The 15,860-nt window shown below is 44.0% G+C and overlaps 1 protein-coding gene across 2 annotated transcripts in view; it reads left to right on the top strand.

Annotated features, from left to right (window-relative positions):
• Positions 1-15,860, top strand: part of MCM10 (minichromosome maintenance 10 replication initiation factor) — a 53,954-nt gene that overhangs the window by 4,642 nt on the left and 33,452 nt on the right. Inside the window, exons 3-6 of one of the 2 annotated variants that reach the window (XM_033208312.1) lie at positions 5,569-5,910; positions 7,338-7,442; positions 7,902-8,042; positions 10,777-10,948. In XM_033208312.1, coding sequence (XP_033064203.1) covers positions 5,569-5,910; positions 7,338-7,442; positions 7,902-8,042; positions 10,777-10,948 — 760 coding nt within the window. The remainder of the gene's footprint in view (positions 1-5,568; positions 5,911-7,337; positions 7,443-7,901; positions 8,043-10,776; positions 10,949-15,860) is intronic. The other variant, XM_033208313.1, reaches the window with a different exon arrangement.

The raw sequence follows: 15,860 nt of genomic DNA, 5'->3' as shown, positions 1-15,860 counted from the left end.
CCCATTGTACTGTCCTCAACCACAGTGACCGTGGAAAATCAAAACCACAGAAAATAAACCCTCGGATAAGGGTTATTCCTTATGTGAAACTCATTGCCCGATGCTATCGTGGTAGTTTCCTGTTTCTTAAAATTGGCAAATTGCCTACAGGGCAGGTTATATAATACAAAGCATCATTTTCTGCTATGAGATTGACATGAAAATAAGAGGTGAATGGATACATGTTCTCTAAGAAATCATAGTCTCTATCTGGAAACAGTATAGGTCAAGAAAAAAAAAATCATAATGTTTAGGCCGGGAGTGGTGGCTCATGCCTGTAATCCCAGCACTTTGCGAGGCCAAGGTGAGTGGATTACCTGAGGTCAGGAGTTCGAGACCAGCCTGGCTAGCATAGTGAAATCCCATTTCTACTAAAACTACAGAAATTAACCTGGTGTGGTGGCATGTGCCTGTAATCCCTGCTACTCAGGAGGCCGAGGCTGGAGGATCGCTTGAATCTGGGAGGCAGAGGTTGCATTGAGTCGAGATCCTACCACTGCACCTCCAGCCTGGATGACAGAGCAGGACCCCGTCTCCAAAAAAAAAAGAGGAAAAAGAAATCATAATATTTAGTAAGAACATCTCATTTGATTGGCATGGCTTCACAATTTGGCCGGTGTAGAAGAAATCGGAAAGTGTATGGTACTTGGGATATACTGTTGAACAATGTTCCTGCTTATATTTTAGTGGAGGGAGCAAGATAACAAAACAATAAACGGGTAGTTAGTAGATGGGAGACACTGCAATGTCTTTGTATGCTGACAGGAGTGCTTCCAAGGAGAGGGAGAAATTGGGGATGCAGGAGCCAGACAGGTGGTAATTGTAGAATGAAGTCTTTGAGAAGCTGAGGAGTGGGACCCGGTGTAAGAGTGGAAGTGGAATAATTGGCTGAATAGCACGAGATACTTAGTCCTAGGAGGGAAAGCAGAGAAGATAACTTCTTCAGAGTTGGGAGTGAAGGATGAGGAAGTCTGATTGCATCTATTTTTTCTGTAAAATAGAGCCAAGGGCTGGGCTCTGTGGCTCACGCCTATAATCCCAGCACTTTGAGAGGCCAAGGCAGGTGGATCGCCTGAGGTCGGGAGTTCGAGACCGGCCTGATTAACATGGAGAAACCTCTGTCTTTACTAAAAATACAAAATTAGCCAGGCGTGTTGGCGCATGCCTGTAATCCCAGCTACTCGGGAGGCTGAGGCAGGAGAATCACTTGAACCCAGGAAGTGGAGATTGCAGTGAGCCGAGATCACGCCATTGCACTACAGCCTGGGCAACAAGAGCAAAACTCTGTCTCAAAAAAAAATAAAAATAAAAAGGTTATTTGATTATCTACTCTGAACAAGATCATCAGCTAAGAGTAAAGAGTGGGGAGTGGGCATAGGAGGTTTGAGGAGAGACAGTGTGAAGTGATCAGAGCCTGGGAAAGCGAATGGATTGGGGAAGTGTGGGAATCTTTAAGCAGTGCTGAACGCCTGTTTGTTATGGGTGTGCAAAAATTTAAAGTTAGCTCAGGGTCTTGTTGATCACGCCTGTAGTCCCAGCACTTTAGGAGGCTGAGGCAGGAGCATCACTTGAGGCCAGGAGTTCAAGACCAGCCTGGGCAACATGGCAAGACCCCCATCTCTCCAGAAAAAAAATTTAATAAGCTGGGCATGGTGGTGTGCACCTCTAGTCCCTGCTGCTTGGGAGGCTAAGGCAAGAGGATCGCTTGAGCCCAGGAATTTGAAGCTACAGTGAGCTAAGATTGTGACACTGCACTCCAGCCTGGGTGACCTTGTCTTGAAAAAATAATAAATAAACAAAAAAGACCAGTCAGCCTGGTAGCGAGTCTTTCACCAGAACCATTCACCAGCCAGGGAATTGAGTCTTTAGAAGGCAGTGATGATGGTGTTGAACATGGATCCACAGGGAGGGCATCAGGGGCAGGGGGTGATGGACAGGAAACACATTGTAGATAGGCTGATGGATTAGACATGTGGATGAAGCTGAAGAGCTGCTGGGTGTGAATACTAGAGTGAGCAGGCTGAAAGGATGGGAAGTGGGATCGCAGAGGGACGCTCAGAGGTCAGTTGTGCTTTGCTGTGATGAGTTGGAGTCACTATGGGAGTGGGTAGCTAAGATGGGCGGTGGATGAGAAACCCAGCGACCAAGATGTGGGCTGGACCATTCTTGTGGAGGTTGAAGTGCTCCAGGAGGGGGAGAGCAGTAGAGATGGAGGGAGGACCGGGGGGCATTGCATGATACACACACGATGATCAGCGCATGACAGTGCCGTGAGGGGTTCTTGATGCCAGAATCTGGTGTCATGAACTTCAGAGAGCTGTGATCTGGAAGAAGAGTGAATCGTTCCAAAGTGACAGTGATAAAGAAGACATCAGGACCCTGAAGTTGATCAACAAATAATTACTGCATGCCTAATACGTGCCGAACACTATTCTAGACATTGCCATGTGAGGTGTGAACTATTAAACGCTTTCCATTCAAGAGGGTTCCAGGGGTAGCCAGATTTCTGTTGTAAGAGCCACCGGGGATCCGGGAAACGTGCTGGTAGTAGATTTCACGTCCCAGGGGTTTGAGAACAAAGAGGCTGGGAGATTGAGTCAGCGTAATACAGGGAAGACATGATTTTTGATGGTGACAGGTAAACGGGGTTGTGAGTCACCATGGGATTAGCCCTGGTTCTCTTGTGAAAGAAGATGGGTTCAAAGTGAAAGGTATGGGGTCCCCAGGCAGCATTTTCCACCTGTGCCCCCCAGTGGGGTGAGCCAGAGCCTCTTCTTGGGGTGTGCCCTCTTTGGCAGATGGGAACAAGAGATGATGGAGGCCTCTTTGCTTCCTTGGAGGCGTGTGGCACTCTCACCTAGAGCACAGGGTGATCTCTTCTCTCTTGCACTGTGCAGTCTTGGAGTATTTGTGGACTAAGCAACTCAAGCTAATCCTTATACAACCTCTTACTCTGAGCATTAGGCCCTGTCATCAGATTCTAGGCCTGAAGTTGGGCTACTGGCTCTTTCCTTCTGGTAAAGGATTGTAGAGTGGTGGAAAGGACATTGGTTTGTTGATCTAAAGATTCCTTATTGACCCAGCTCCTGCACTGATCTGTTTCTCCGTGTGATCCTGAACAAGCCCTCACCCTCTCAGACTCTAGCCCCTGAATTTCAGACAAGGAGAGTAGGTCAGATACCCTGAATATTTTTCCATTAAATACCTCTGATTTTATAAACAACTAGTGCCCAATTTGGGGGTGGGGGGGAAGAGCAAAGAAAATAGACAAATCAAGAAAGAAGAAATCTGATTGGCAAATAAACGTAAGCAATTCTTAACCTCACCAGTAGTAATCCAAGAAATGCAAATCAAAACAGTGAGATGTCTTTTTACATCGTCCATCAGACTGGCAAAAAAAATTTAAATGACACATCAGATATTGATGAGGTGGTGGGGAGAAGAGGCCCTTGTGTACAGCACTAGTGAGAGTGATACGGGAGACAGCAATTATTTAGGGAGATAGTAAGGGCAACAGAGTCCTCAGCAGAATTTCCCTTTTAACAAAAAGCAGCCCCCAAGTAATTTCTAACAAAGGGCAGCCTGAAAAATCAAACTGCAGACATAGGAAAGCAAGCTAGTAATTTGCACGGGTGAATACCCGCAGCTGTGCCAATAGGAAAAGGCTCCCGGGGGCCAGGCATGTTCAACATGGTGGTCCCTTTGTCAACCACGTGGACGGTAAAGAAACAGGCAACATGGCGCTGGCCAGGTAGAGAACCACCTGCATAATAGAAGATTAGGGTGGGGTGGCCGGGTTTTCCACCCTATGCATACCTAGTCCAGCCAATCTTTCATGTCCTCTGTAAATCCGACCCTGCATCCTCAAGCCCATCTATGAAACCCCATGCCTTTCGCCATGGAAGGGGCAACCAATTTTTCTGGGACTCCTCTCTGCTGCTGAGAACGCTTCTCTTTCTTTTGCCTTTTAAACCTCTGCACTTAACCTCACTTCTTGGGTGTCAGCATCCATGATTTCCTCTGCGTGAGGCAACGAACCTCTGGTATTACCCCAGATGAATGATGACATTTCAAGAGTGCATCCACTTTGAAAACAACCTGGCACCATCTAGCAAAATTGGAAAACGCGGGTACCCAGCAATGCAGCAATTCCATTTCTGATAGATATTCCCAAGAAACACATGTGCAAGAAGACGGATACACAATTACAGCGTATTTAGTAGTGGGGGAAATTTAGAAATAGCCCATATTGTCCTTTTTTGGAAAATGGAATAAGGTGTAACACAGTCTTACTATACGATACAATAGAGCAACGAAAAGAAATAAACTAGAACTATATGGGGGTTTTTGTTTGTTTTTCAGATGGGCTCGCCCTATACCCAGGCTGGAGTGCAGTGGCATGATCTCAGCTCACTGCAACCTCCACCTCCCAGGTTCCATCAGTTCTCCTGCCTCAGCCTCCTGAACAGCTCGGATTACAGGCATGGGCCACCAAGCCTGGCTAATTTTTGTATTATTAGTAGAGACGGGGTTTCACTTTCTTGGCCAGGCTGGTCTTGAGCTCCTGATCTCAGGTGATCCTCCTGCCTTGGCCTCCCAAAGTGCTGGGATTACAGGCATGAGCCACCGCGCCTGGCTAGAACTATATGTTTTGATTTGGGTTAATCTTACAAGCAAGGTTGAATGAACCCAGAATGCAGAGTAATGCAGTGTGGAATATTTATGTAAATATTTTTTAAACCATGTAATATATATTGACTGTGACTGCCTATATATTTATGTAAAAGCATAAAAATGGACTGGAATGATGCCTGGAAATTATGAAAGTGATTACAATGGGAACTGGGGCAGTGGTCAGGGGTTGGGATAAGATTTGGCATGACAGACTTCATCTAGAAGGTGTTATTTAATGTTAAAGGCAAGAAGCAAACAACAAAATGTTAATGATGGCTAATTCTGAGTGATGGGATCTTAGTATTTTTTATATAGTTTGTATCTTTTTTTTAATCTCAAATAACTTAAAGGTCAGGAATTATATACATCTAAAGCCTAAATCTATGTTTGGTGTTTTAAAATTATTCCCTTGGTTGAATTTCATGGAAGTTGGTGTGTGGGAAGTTGTCTCATTGATTGAAGTAGAATGCATAAGGACATTTAGCCCTGTGGCTGGCCCACTCTACTCAGCAGTTTTGGCCCCTTCTTAGCCCAGTGTCCCCTAAGAAGCACCTGGGGACAGGAAAGATAGAGACAAGAACAAGGACTAGGCAAAATGGTGCATCTGTAGGGTTTGTTGTTGTTTTGTTTGTTTTTTCCAGTTTCAGCTTTCATTTTAGATTCAGGTTTGATACAGAGGTGTATAGTGTGATGCGAAGTTTGGCGTACGATTGAACCCATCACCCAGATAATGAGCATTGTACCCATTAGGTAGTTTCTCTTACCTCCTGTGGGGTTATTTAAATTGTCTTGTTAAAGTTGAATGTTTGGAATCAGCTGTGCTTATTCTCTGTCCTTTCTCTTCTTTTCCCCTAGACGAGGAAGACAATCTGTCTCTGCTGACCGCATTGCTGGAGGAAAATGAGTCAGCCTTGGATTGTAATTCAGAAGAAAGTAACTTCTTGACCCAGGAAAATGGTGAGCCGGACGCATTTGATGAGCTCTTTGATGCCGACGGCGACGGTGAATCTTATACAGAAGAAGCTGATGATGGAGAAACAGGAAAGACCAAAGATGAAAAGGAAAATTTGGCCACTGTCTTTGGAGATATGGAGGACTTCACAGATGAAGAAGAAATTCCTGCATCACAGTCAGCTGAACACAGGGTCCTCCCTGCTCCTGCCCCCAGTCGAGAGAAAACAAATGAAGAGTTGCAAGGTGCTCTAACTACTTGCCTTCCTTATTTCTTTCGGATAAGTTGGATGAAGACCACCAATCTGATAGTTGTCATCAAAATAGCTGCTGATTCCAGGGTAGAGATAAATGACTGTCAAAAAAGAAAGAAAATTATACCAGTTGATAGATGAAATGTTTAAGGCCAGCATTTCAGCACAAACTACAGACTCTGTCAGTGTCAGCCAGCTGCAATGGATCCTGTACGGAATGCCTCTGAAACTTTTCATGTTTCTTATGGAATAGTAGTACTTTGGTATTTATGTGGAATGTGGAGCCAGAGACAGGGCTGTAAAGCTGCCACGTATCTATTTGAGCAGAGCATTCCTGAACAGAAGCTTTGACACATGTTCTTTTCTTTTTTTTTTTTTTGAGACGGAGTCTCGCTCTGTCGCCCAGGCTGGAGTGTAGTAGCTGGATCCTGGCTCACTGCAAGCTCCGTCTCCTGGGTTCACGCCATTCTCCTGCCTCAGCCTCCCAAGTAGCTGGGACGACAGGCACCCGCCACCTCGCCCGGCTAGTTTTTTTTATGTTTTAGTAGAGACGGGGTTTCACCGTGTTAGCCAGGATGGTCTCGATCTCCTGACCTCGTGATCCGCCCGCCTCGGCCTCCCAAAGTGCTGGGATTACAGGCTTGAGCCACCGCGCCCGGCCGACGACACATGTTCTTTTCTTATTCCTGGCATCTCATACATCTTTAAGCTATAATAAAATTCAGTGGTTGGCTGTTTCTTCTAATACAGAAGCCAGCATTTATCATATTAATTATGATATCCAATTTATGAAATAAATAGAATTTTTTTTTTTTTTTAGACAGAATCTTGCTCTGTCACCCAGGCTGGAGTGCAATGGTGCAATCTTGGCTCACTGTAGCCTCCATCTCCCAGGCTCAAGTGATCTTCCTGCCACAGCCTCCCTAGTAACTGGGACCATAGGCGTGCACCACCATGCCCAGCTAATTTTTGTTTGTTTGTTTAGTTTTTCAGTTTTTGTACATACAGGATCTCCCTATGTTGCCCATGCTGGTCTCAAACTCCTGGGCTCACGCAATCCTCCTGCCTCAGCCTCCCAAAATGCTGTGCTTACAGGCACGAGCCACCATGCCTGGCCTATAATTATTTCTCAAGTCCTAAAAACTTGTTAACTGTGGATTTATATCTGACATCTCTTAATAGTATAGATTTATAACTAGTTTTACTATTGGGTGCTTCATTACTTTAAATAAAATATGTATTTCTCTAAGGGACCTCTTTGAAGTACAAAAGTTAATCATGAGCTTTGGGTATGTGATTATATCGTGGGTCTCAAGGTGTTGGGGCAGGGAGTGGACAACAAAAATATTGCCAGCATTTTTGTCGTGTAGAATGTTTTCTCATGCCTGGGTCTTAAATTAGCATATTTTCATTTCCTAGAGGAATTAAGGAATTTGCAAGAGCAAATGAAGTCCTTACAAGAACAGCTAAAAGTAACAACAATTAAACAGACAGCAAGCCCAGCACGTCTGCAAAAATCTCCTGGTAAGAAGACTGTCATTCTGGCAATCATGTGCATTTCTGTTATTAAGAAATTATCACGTGGCCGGGCGGGGTGGTTCAAACCTGTAATCCTAGCACTTTGGGAGGCCGAGACGGGCGGATCACGAGGTCAGGAGATCGAGACCATCCTGGCTAACACGGTGAAACCCCGTCTCTACTAAAAAATACAAAAAACTAGCCGGGTGAGGTGGCGGGCGCCTGTAGTCCCAGCTACTCGGGAGGCTAAGGCAGGAGAATGGCGGGAACCCGGGAGGCAGAGCTTGCAGTGAGCTGAGATCCGGCCACTGCACCCCAGCCTGGGCGACAGAGGGAGACTCTGTCTCAAAAAAAAAAAAAAAAAAAGAAATTATCACATTGTTTCTGCATCCAACTCCGGTTCAAACAGCCCTTTGAACCTCTTTCTGAATGGGTTTTTACTCACTTACTTTACTTTTAATGAAGTAGAGAAGTCTCCACGGCCGCCTCTTAAGGAGAAGAGGGTTCAGAGAATTCAGGAGTCAACATGCTTTTCTGCGGAGCTTGATGTCCCTGCGCTACCAAGAACCAAGCGAGTGGCCCGGACACCAAAGGCTTCACCTCCAGGTGTGGTACTTGAGGCCTCAATATCTTGGCACTGTTGTATGTGTTTGTGTGTGTGTGGGTGTTTGTGTCTTTTGGTCTGTCTTATCTCCCCGTTGAGAAAGAAAGTCAGTTTCTTGGGAATGGGAGCCACATGATCTGTTTTGTGTTCTTCCTCTAGATCTCAAAGTGCCTAGAAAATCCTTAGGGCCAAGGCACGAGGCGGGAGGATTGCTTGATCCTAGGAGTCTGAGACCAGCCTGGGTTGTATAGCAAGACCCTATCTCTACAGTAAATAAAAAAATTAGCCAGGTGTGGTGCTTGCCTGTAGTCTCAGCTACCTGAGAGGCTGAGGTGGGGGGATCATTTGAGCCCAGGAGTTTGAGGCTAGAGTGAGCTGTCATCACGCCACTGCACTCCATCCTCTTCCACAGAGTAAGACCCTGTGTGAGAAAAAAGAAAATCCTTAGGTACAGAGTAGCTATTTACTAAGTACTTAACAGGTTGAATTTTTTTGTTAACTCTGTAGTCTCATAGTTTTGCCAGGATTGTCATAAGGAAAACCACTGGTCAGGTTCTCATTCTTTAGGCTTGTGAAGTTATTTCCTTAGAAAATGGTCAAGTTTTATTTGAAGCCAGGTTGTATTAAACCAAAAGGGCTGTTTTTTAGAAACGACTTCTTTGCCAGGAGTATAGGATGGTGTTCAAATACCGTCCTATTTCAGCACACACATGTATATGCACAAAGCAACAATGAAAAGGATTTCTGCCCTATGTATTGGTTTTCTTGTATTGCCAGGAGACATAAGACAGGGTGGTCCTGATAGAACCTGGGTTGGAGGACACAGCGTTTCATTGGCTGCATGTGTTTGGAAAGGCCCCTTTGAGTAGCACGGGTCTGTGCCACAGTAGTAGAGAACGACTTTTGCCTGAGTGTTCATATTAATCTGACAGCAAGTTATATATTCAGATATCCATTCAGGAGTAGCATCCATCCCCTCAGGACCTTTGGCATTACTAAGGTGTTGCATGACGTAATGTCCAAAGTTTGGTTTTGAGGGGTGGGGAATGGGCCTGGCTTCTAGGTTCTAAAGTCCTAGGTTCACCCTGGCCCCTAGTGGGAGAGCAGGGGTCCAAAGTCCCTTTGAGGGCAAACAACAATCTTACGAAAGAGAGATATTGTATTAAGGAAAATACCCAAGTGTCTGACCTTCTGGAGAATGATCAAACACTTCTAAAATATGAACAGTAACTCCATCAGGGATATTTAATGAAGCAATAGTGAATAGAATACCAGACCCCTAACTCACCTTGGCCCCACAAATAAAATGGAATGGAATGAAATGAAACAAGAAAGAAGAAAAGGGGAGCTAGCTTTGGATTTTTTATTATTTATTTATTTTTTTTTTATTTTTGAGACAGAGTCTCATGTTGTCACCCAGGTTGGAGTGCAGTGGCATAATCTGGGCTCACTACAACCTCCGCCTCCTGGATTCAAGCAATTCTCCTGCCTCAGCCTCCCGAGTAGCACACGCCACCACACCCAGCTAATTTTGTATTTTTAGTAGAGACAGGGTTTCATCATGATGGCCAGGCTGGTCTTGAACTCTTGACCTGAAGTGATCTGCCCTCCTTAGCTTCCCAAAGTGCTGGGATTACAGGTGTGAGCCATCACGTCTGGCCTGGATTTTCTTAAAGTAGAATTTGAACTGTACACGGATCTCCACTAATTATTCATTCGGAAGGAGGTCTTTTCCTCCCTTTGAGAATCTGCCCCAGTGCTCTGTATTTTGATGAATACTCAGTAAACATCACTGCATAGAGAAACAGTATTTTAGAGTGGCACTGTGTAGGACAGTAGCCACTAGCCATATGTGGACATTTAAGTTTAAATTAGATTAAATTTAATGAGAAATGTATTTCCTTAAAAGCACGGGGTCACATTTAAGTGACTGATGGCCACCTACGTCTGGTAGCTACCACTGTATTGGACAGCACCAATGTAGAACGTTGTTATCAGAGAAAGTGCTGTTGACTGTAAGGCTGAGAAATGGTATTGTGGGCATGCTTTGCTCTCAGGATTTGATTATCGCATGTGTTGCTTTAAAAAAGGAACAATCCTGGCCAGGTGCAATGACTCACGCCTGTAATCCCAGCACTTTGTGAGGCCGAGGTGGGAGGATCACCTGAGGTCGGGAATTCGAGACCAGCATGACCAACAAGGAGAAACCCTGTCGCTACTAAAAATACAGAATTAGCTGGGCATGGTGGCGCATGCCTGTAATCCCAGCTACTTGGGAGGCTGAGGCAGGAGAATCGCTTAAACCCGGGAGGCGGAGGTTGTGGTGAGCCGAGATCGTGCCACTGCATTCCAGCCTGGGCAACAAGAGTGAAACTCCATCTCAAAAAAAAAGAACAATTCAGCCTGTGCTTATGTGCAGTGGCTCACGCTTATAATCCTGGCACTTTGGGAGGCCTAGGTAGATTGCTTGGGCTCGGGAGTTCAAGACCAGCCTGAGCAACATTGTAAAACCCGTCTCTACAAAAAATACAAAAACTAGCCGGACATGGTGGTACATACCTGTGGTCCCAGCTACTCAGAAATCGCTTAAATCCAGGAGATGAAGGTTGCAGTGATCCCAGATCACGCCACTGCACTGGGTGACACAGTGAGTGCCTGTCTCAAAGGAACAAATCTGTACAAATAAATTTTGTAATTATCTGTGTGGTTGCCTTTTCATTTGTGTTAATTTTCTAGAGCCCAAAAGCTCATCTTCAAGGATGGCAAGTGCCCCCTCCCAACCACTCCAGACTATTTCTCGGAACCATCCTAGTGGGATAACTAGAGGTCAAATGGTGGGGACCCCAGGAAGCTCTGGGGAAGCAGCTCAACCCGTCTGTGTGGAAGCCTTCTCCGGCCTGCGGCTCAGGTCAGTAGCTGTACCATCTATTCATATGTGCCACTGCATAGCTTTTTGTGCCTCTCGGTGTCTTTTAGAAGTACTGTGTTTGTACATCAGGATCCACAAAACACCGGCAGCTTTTGAACTATACAAAACACCACCGTAAGACTAGCAGTAGCCCTGGGTTTGACTTAAGTACAGTTGCATATAAAATGTTTAAGAAAGACTTTTTCTTGTGTATATAATCAACAAAGAATATGTATCTATAAAAAGAAATGGACAAATGGTAGTATATTTAATCAGACACTGACAGATGGAAACAGACTTTTAAAATTTTTCTCCATCTCTTTTGGGTATAATTTAGACTATTTTTAACTACACAGAGAGTTTAACCAGGATAATATTTATGCAATTGAGCAATTACTGGATTGCTTTGGCTCCTCTGGGTCTTTTGTGGTTCCGTATAAATTTTAGGATCATTTTTTCTGTTTCTATTGATTCTTATAATTGATGTTAAGAAAAATAGCTATGCTGTTTTTCTTTTTTAACTTTTTTTTTTGAGACAAAGTCTCGCTTTTGTCCCCCAGGCTGGAGTGCAGTAGCGCGATCTCAGCTCACTGCAACCTCCGCCTCCCCGGTTCAAGCAATTCTCCTGCCTTGGCCCCCCAAGTAACTGGGATTACAGGCGCCTGCCACCATGCCTGGTTAATTTTTTTTTTGTATTTTTAGTTGAGATGGGGTTTCGCCATGTTGACCAGGCTGGTCTAGAACTCCTGACCTCAGGAGATCCACCTGCCTCAGCCTCCCAAAGTGCTGGGATTACAGGCTTGAGCCACCGCGCCCGGCCCTATGGGGAGAAATTTAAGATAGCCTGTTAAAATAGGAATATATTCCAAGCTCAATTCAATTAAAAGCTATAGGCCGGGCGCGGTGGCTCAAGCCTGTAATCCCAGCACTTTGGGAGGCCGAGATGGGCGGATCACGAGGTCAGGAGATCGAGACCATCCTGGCTAACACAGTGAAACCCCGTCTCTACTAAAAAATGCAAAAAAACTAGCTGGGTGAAGTGGCGGGCGCCTGTAGTCCCAGCTACTGGGGAGGCTGAGGCAGGAGAATGGCGTGAACCCAGGAGGTGGAGCTTGCATTGTGCTGAGATCCGGCCACTGCACTCTAGCCTGGGTGACACAGCGAGACTCCGTCTCAAAAAAAAAAAAAAAAAAATTAAAAGCTATATTCAAATCCTGGACTTTTATGTTTTTTTACTTTATTTTTATTGTTTTAATTATCTGTACTCTGTATCACTACTCCATTGCATCTCCATCATTACATCTGGATAATCCCAGAGCACAACAGTAGTCCTTACAGTGAGACTGGATTGCTTTTAGCACAGTCCATTTGAGGAACCAAATGAAACCCTCTAAAACTCTTAAACCTTGTCAGTCTAAACATCAGCCAACAACTAAAACTGCTAAGCTCTTAAAGTATATATTATTAGGCAGAGAAGAACGAGTGTTGCCAACATACAATAAAAGTGTATTATAAGGCTGGGTGTGGTAGCTGACACCTGCAATCCTAGCACTTTGGGAGGCCAAGGCAGGAGGATTGGTGGAAGTCAGAAGCTCGAGACTAGCTGGTGCAACACAGTGAAACTTCATCTCTGCAAAAAGTAAATTAGCTGGACGCAGTGGCATGCACCTGTAGTCCTAGCTACTTGTGGGGTAGGGGGAGTGCTGAGGCAGGAAGATCACGTGAGCCCAGGAGTTCAAGACTGCAAGACTGCAGTGAGCTATGATCATACCACTGCACTGCAGCCTGGGCAACAGAGCAAGACCCTGTTTCTACAAACAAAAAAGAAGTGTCTTGTAAAGACTTGGTATTCTCCAAAACTGAAGAATGTATTTATATCTTAATTACATCTGAGACTCAAGTCTGAGAAATGGAATACAGCAGTAGAAGCTGTGGTTGTCATTGAGGGGGCAGCAGGGTTCCTTCTTAAGGTAGAGAATTTCCCCTTCCTGAGATGCTACTGCCTGCCCCAGCCATGGCCCACTTGAAGCTCCGTATGGGTATTGAACCATGTTGCTGCTGGTGGGCGTTTATTGCACATGTGAATCAAAAGTGAGATAAAAGAGACTTAAACTACTCAGCAAAAGCTTCTGAGTGGCTTTTAAATTTAAGGGATTACAGAATTGTTTGAGTCTCTTTGTCATTGTTGTACATGAACCTCAGGCCCTAAAAATACTCTAAAGGACATATTCATAGACATTCTCTGACACAGGTTGAGGATCCCTTATCCAAAATGCTTGGGACCAGAACTGTTTTGGATTTTGGATTCTGGAATATTTACATTATATACAATTGCTGGTTAAGAATCCCAAATCTAAAATCCAAAATCCGAAATGCTACAGTGTTTCCTTTGAGTGTCATGTTTGTGCTTAGAAAGTTTTAGATTTTGGAGCCTTTTTTTTTTCCCTTAATAATCTATTAACTCGTTGTTATGGAAGAAACCCTGGGCTGTATAGAAGAATCTTTCCCTAGCTGGGCATGGTGACTCACACCTGTATTCCCAGCACTTTGGGAGGCTGAGGGGGGTAGAGTGCTTGAGCTCAGGAGCTTGAAACCAGCCTGGGCAACAGGGCAAAACCCCATCTCTACAGAAACAAAATTTAGCCTGGTGTGGTGACATGCGCCTCTAGTTCCAGCTGCTTAGGAGGCTGAGTGGGGAGGTCCAGGCTGCAATGGGCCAAGATTGTGCCACTGCGTTCCATCCTGGACAACAGAGCAAGACGCTATCTCAAAAAAAAAAAAAACAAAAGGGTTTCCTCAAAACTGGGAAGGATCCAAAGTGAAAGAATGACTCAGACGTACATGTAAGGCACTCCTGGATGGCAGCAAGATTGTTTGGGAGATCTGCTCGTTTGTCTATTTTTGCTTTGGTTACCTGTGCTTGTGAGTTACTATTCAACAAATCTTAGCCAAGACCAATGTCCTAGAGAGTTTCCCCAATGTTTTATTTTAGTAATCTCATAGTTTCAAGACTTAGATTTAAGTCTTTAATTTTTTTTTTTTGAGACAGTCTTGCTCTGTTGCCCTGGCTGGAGTACGGTGTCGTGACCTCAGCTCACTGCAACCTCTGCCTCCTGGGTTCAAGTGATTCTCCTGCCTCAGCCTCCTGAGTAGCTCAGACTACAAGCACACACCACAATGCCTGGCTAATTTTTGTATTTTTAGTAGAAACTGCCATGCTAGCCAGCCTGGTCTCAAACTCCTGACCTCAGGTGATCCACCTGCCTCGGCCTCCCAAAGTGCTGGGATTACAGGCATGAGCCACCGTGCCCAGCCTCTTGAGTACATTTTGATTTGATTTTTGTAGATGGCGAGAGATAGAAGTCTAGTTTCATTCTCCTGCATACGGATATCCAGTTTTCACCGCACCATTTGTTGAAGAGACTGTCCTTTCCCCAGTGTATGTTCTTTGCACCTTTGTTGAAAATGAGTTCATTGCAGGTTTATGGATTCATTTCTGGGTTCTCTATGCCAGTACCATGCTGTTTTGGTTACTATAGCTTTAGTATAATTTGAAGTCAGGTAATGTGATTCCTCCAGTTTTGTTCTTTTTGCTCGGGATTGCTTTGGCTATTTGGGGTCTTTTGTGGTTCTGTATACCTTTAGGACTGTTTTTTCTATTTCTATGAAGACTGTCATTGGAACTTTGATGGGGATTGCATTGACGCTCTAGATTGCTTTGGATAGTATGTACATTTGAACAACCTTGATTCTTTCAATCTGTGAACATGGGCTATTTTTCCATATTTGGATCCTCTTTAAGGATTCCATATTCCATATTTGGATCCATATTTGGATCCTCTTTAATTTCTTGCATCAACGTTTTTTAGTTTTTATTGTAGAGATCTTTCACTTCTTTGGTTAAGTGTGTTCCTAGGTGTTTCATTTGGAGCAGGTGTAAATGGGATTACTTTCTTGATTTCTTTTTCAGATTGTTGGTTGTTGGCATATAGAGATGCTACTGAGTTTTGAATATCGATTTTGTATCCTGCAACTTTATTGAATTTGTTTATCAGTGCTAATAGTTTTTTGGTGGAGTCTTTAGGTTTTTCCAAATATAAGATCCTATCATCTGCAAACAGGGATAATTTGACTTCTTTTCTCGTTCGGATGCCCTTTCTTTCTTTCTCATCGAATTGCTCTAGTTAGGACTCCTGTAAGCTGTTTGCCTACGGTGTATGTGTGATGAGACTCTTTTCTTGGTGTGTTCCCAGATGTGCTCCAGAATGGTTGGGTTCTCAGGGACATCTGCTCTTCGGCTGGGCACCATGGCTGTGGCCCACTACCTGGCCTTCAGGGTTCAGGCAGCTGACATAACACCCTTAAGTAACTTGGGGTGAGGGGGGAACTTATCACACCACAATCACAGAAATCAGACAAAGGAAAGAATTTTTCCACTGAAGTCAATGTTTTGCTTCCTGAATATTCTTCATTGTTCAAACTTAGCTCTGGGACTTTCTGTTCCAGAAGACTCATGAAATAGTGAAGAAGCATGTTTTTCTCTGAGTGTCTTTTCTCATCTGCAAATAGGTAATGCAATCAAAGACGAAACAAATGTGAATAACCCTAAGTTTTTTGACCAGTCACTAGGAACAAGAATATATTAATTGAAGCTACATTCAAAAGCCTTTACTATATGTCAAAATGTTGTCTTTTAAAAAAATTTAATTAGAATAGTAGAACCTGTGAAATTCTTGCATAATTGATGAAATTTAAGTGTCTTATTTATGAATATCAATTCATGGTTTTATAATAAAGTAAAAAAGGATTGTTTTCAGAAGAATATTAAAATTTACATAATTTAAGAGCTTAAAGGATTTGTTATCTTTCTTGTATTCTATATAAGTCCTAGATCTATATCCAAAGAAAGGCA

The sequence above is a fragment of the Trachypithecus francoisi genome, unplaced genomic scaffold (genome assembly GCF_009764315.1).
Source record: "Trachypithecus francoisi isolate TF-2019V2 unplaced genomic scaffold, Tfra_2.0 Lachesis_group9, whole genome shotgun sequence".
Taxonomy (NCBI): Eukaryota; Metazoa; Chordata; class Mammalia; order Primates; family Cercopithecidae; genus Trachypithecus; species Trachypithecus francoisi.
This window is presented reverse-complemented; position numbering and strand designations above follow the sequence as displayed.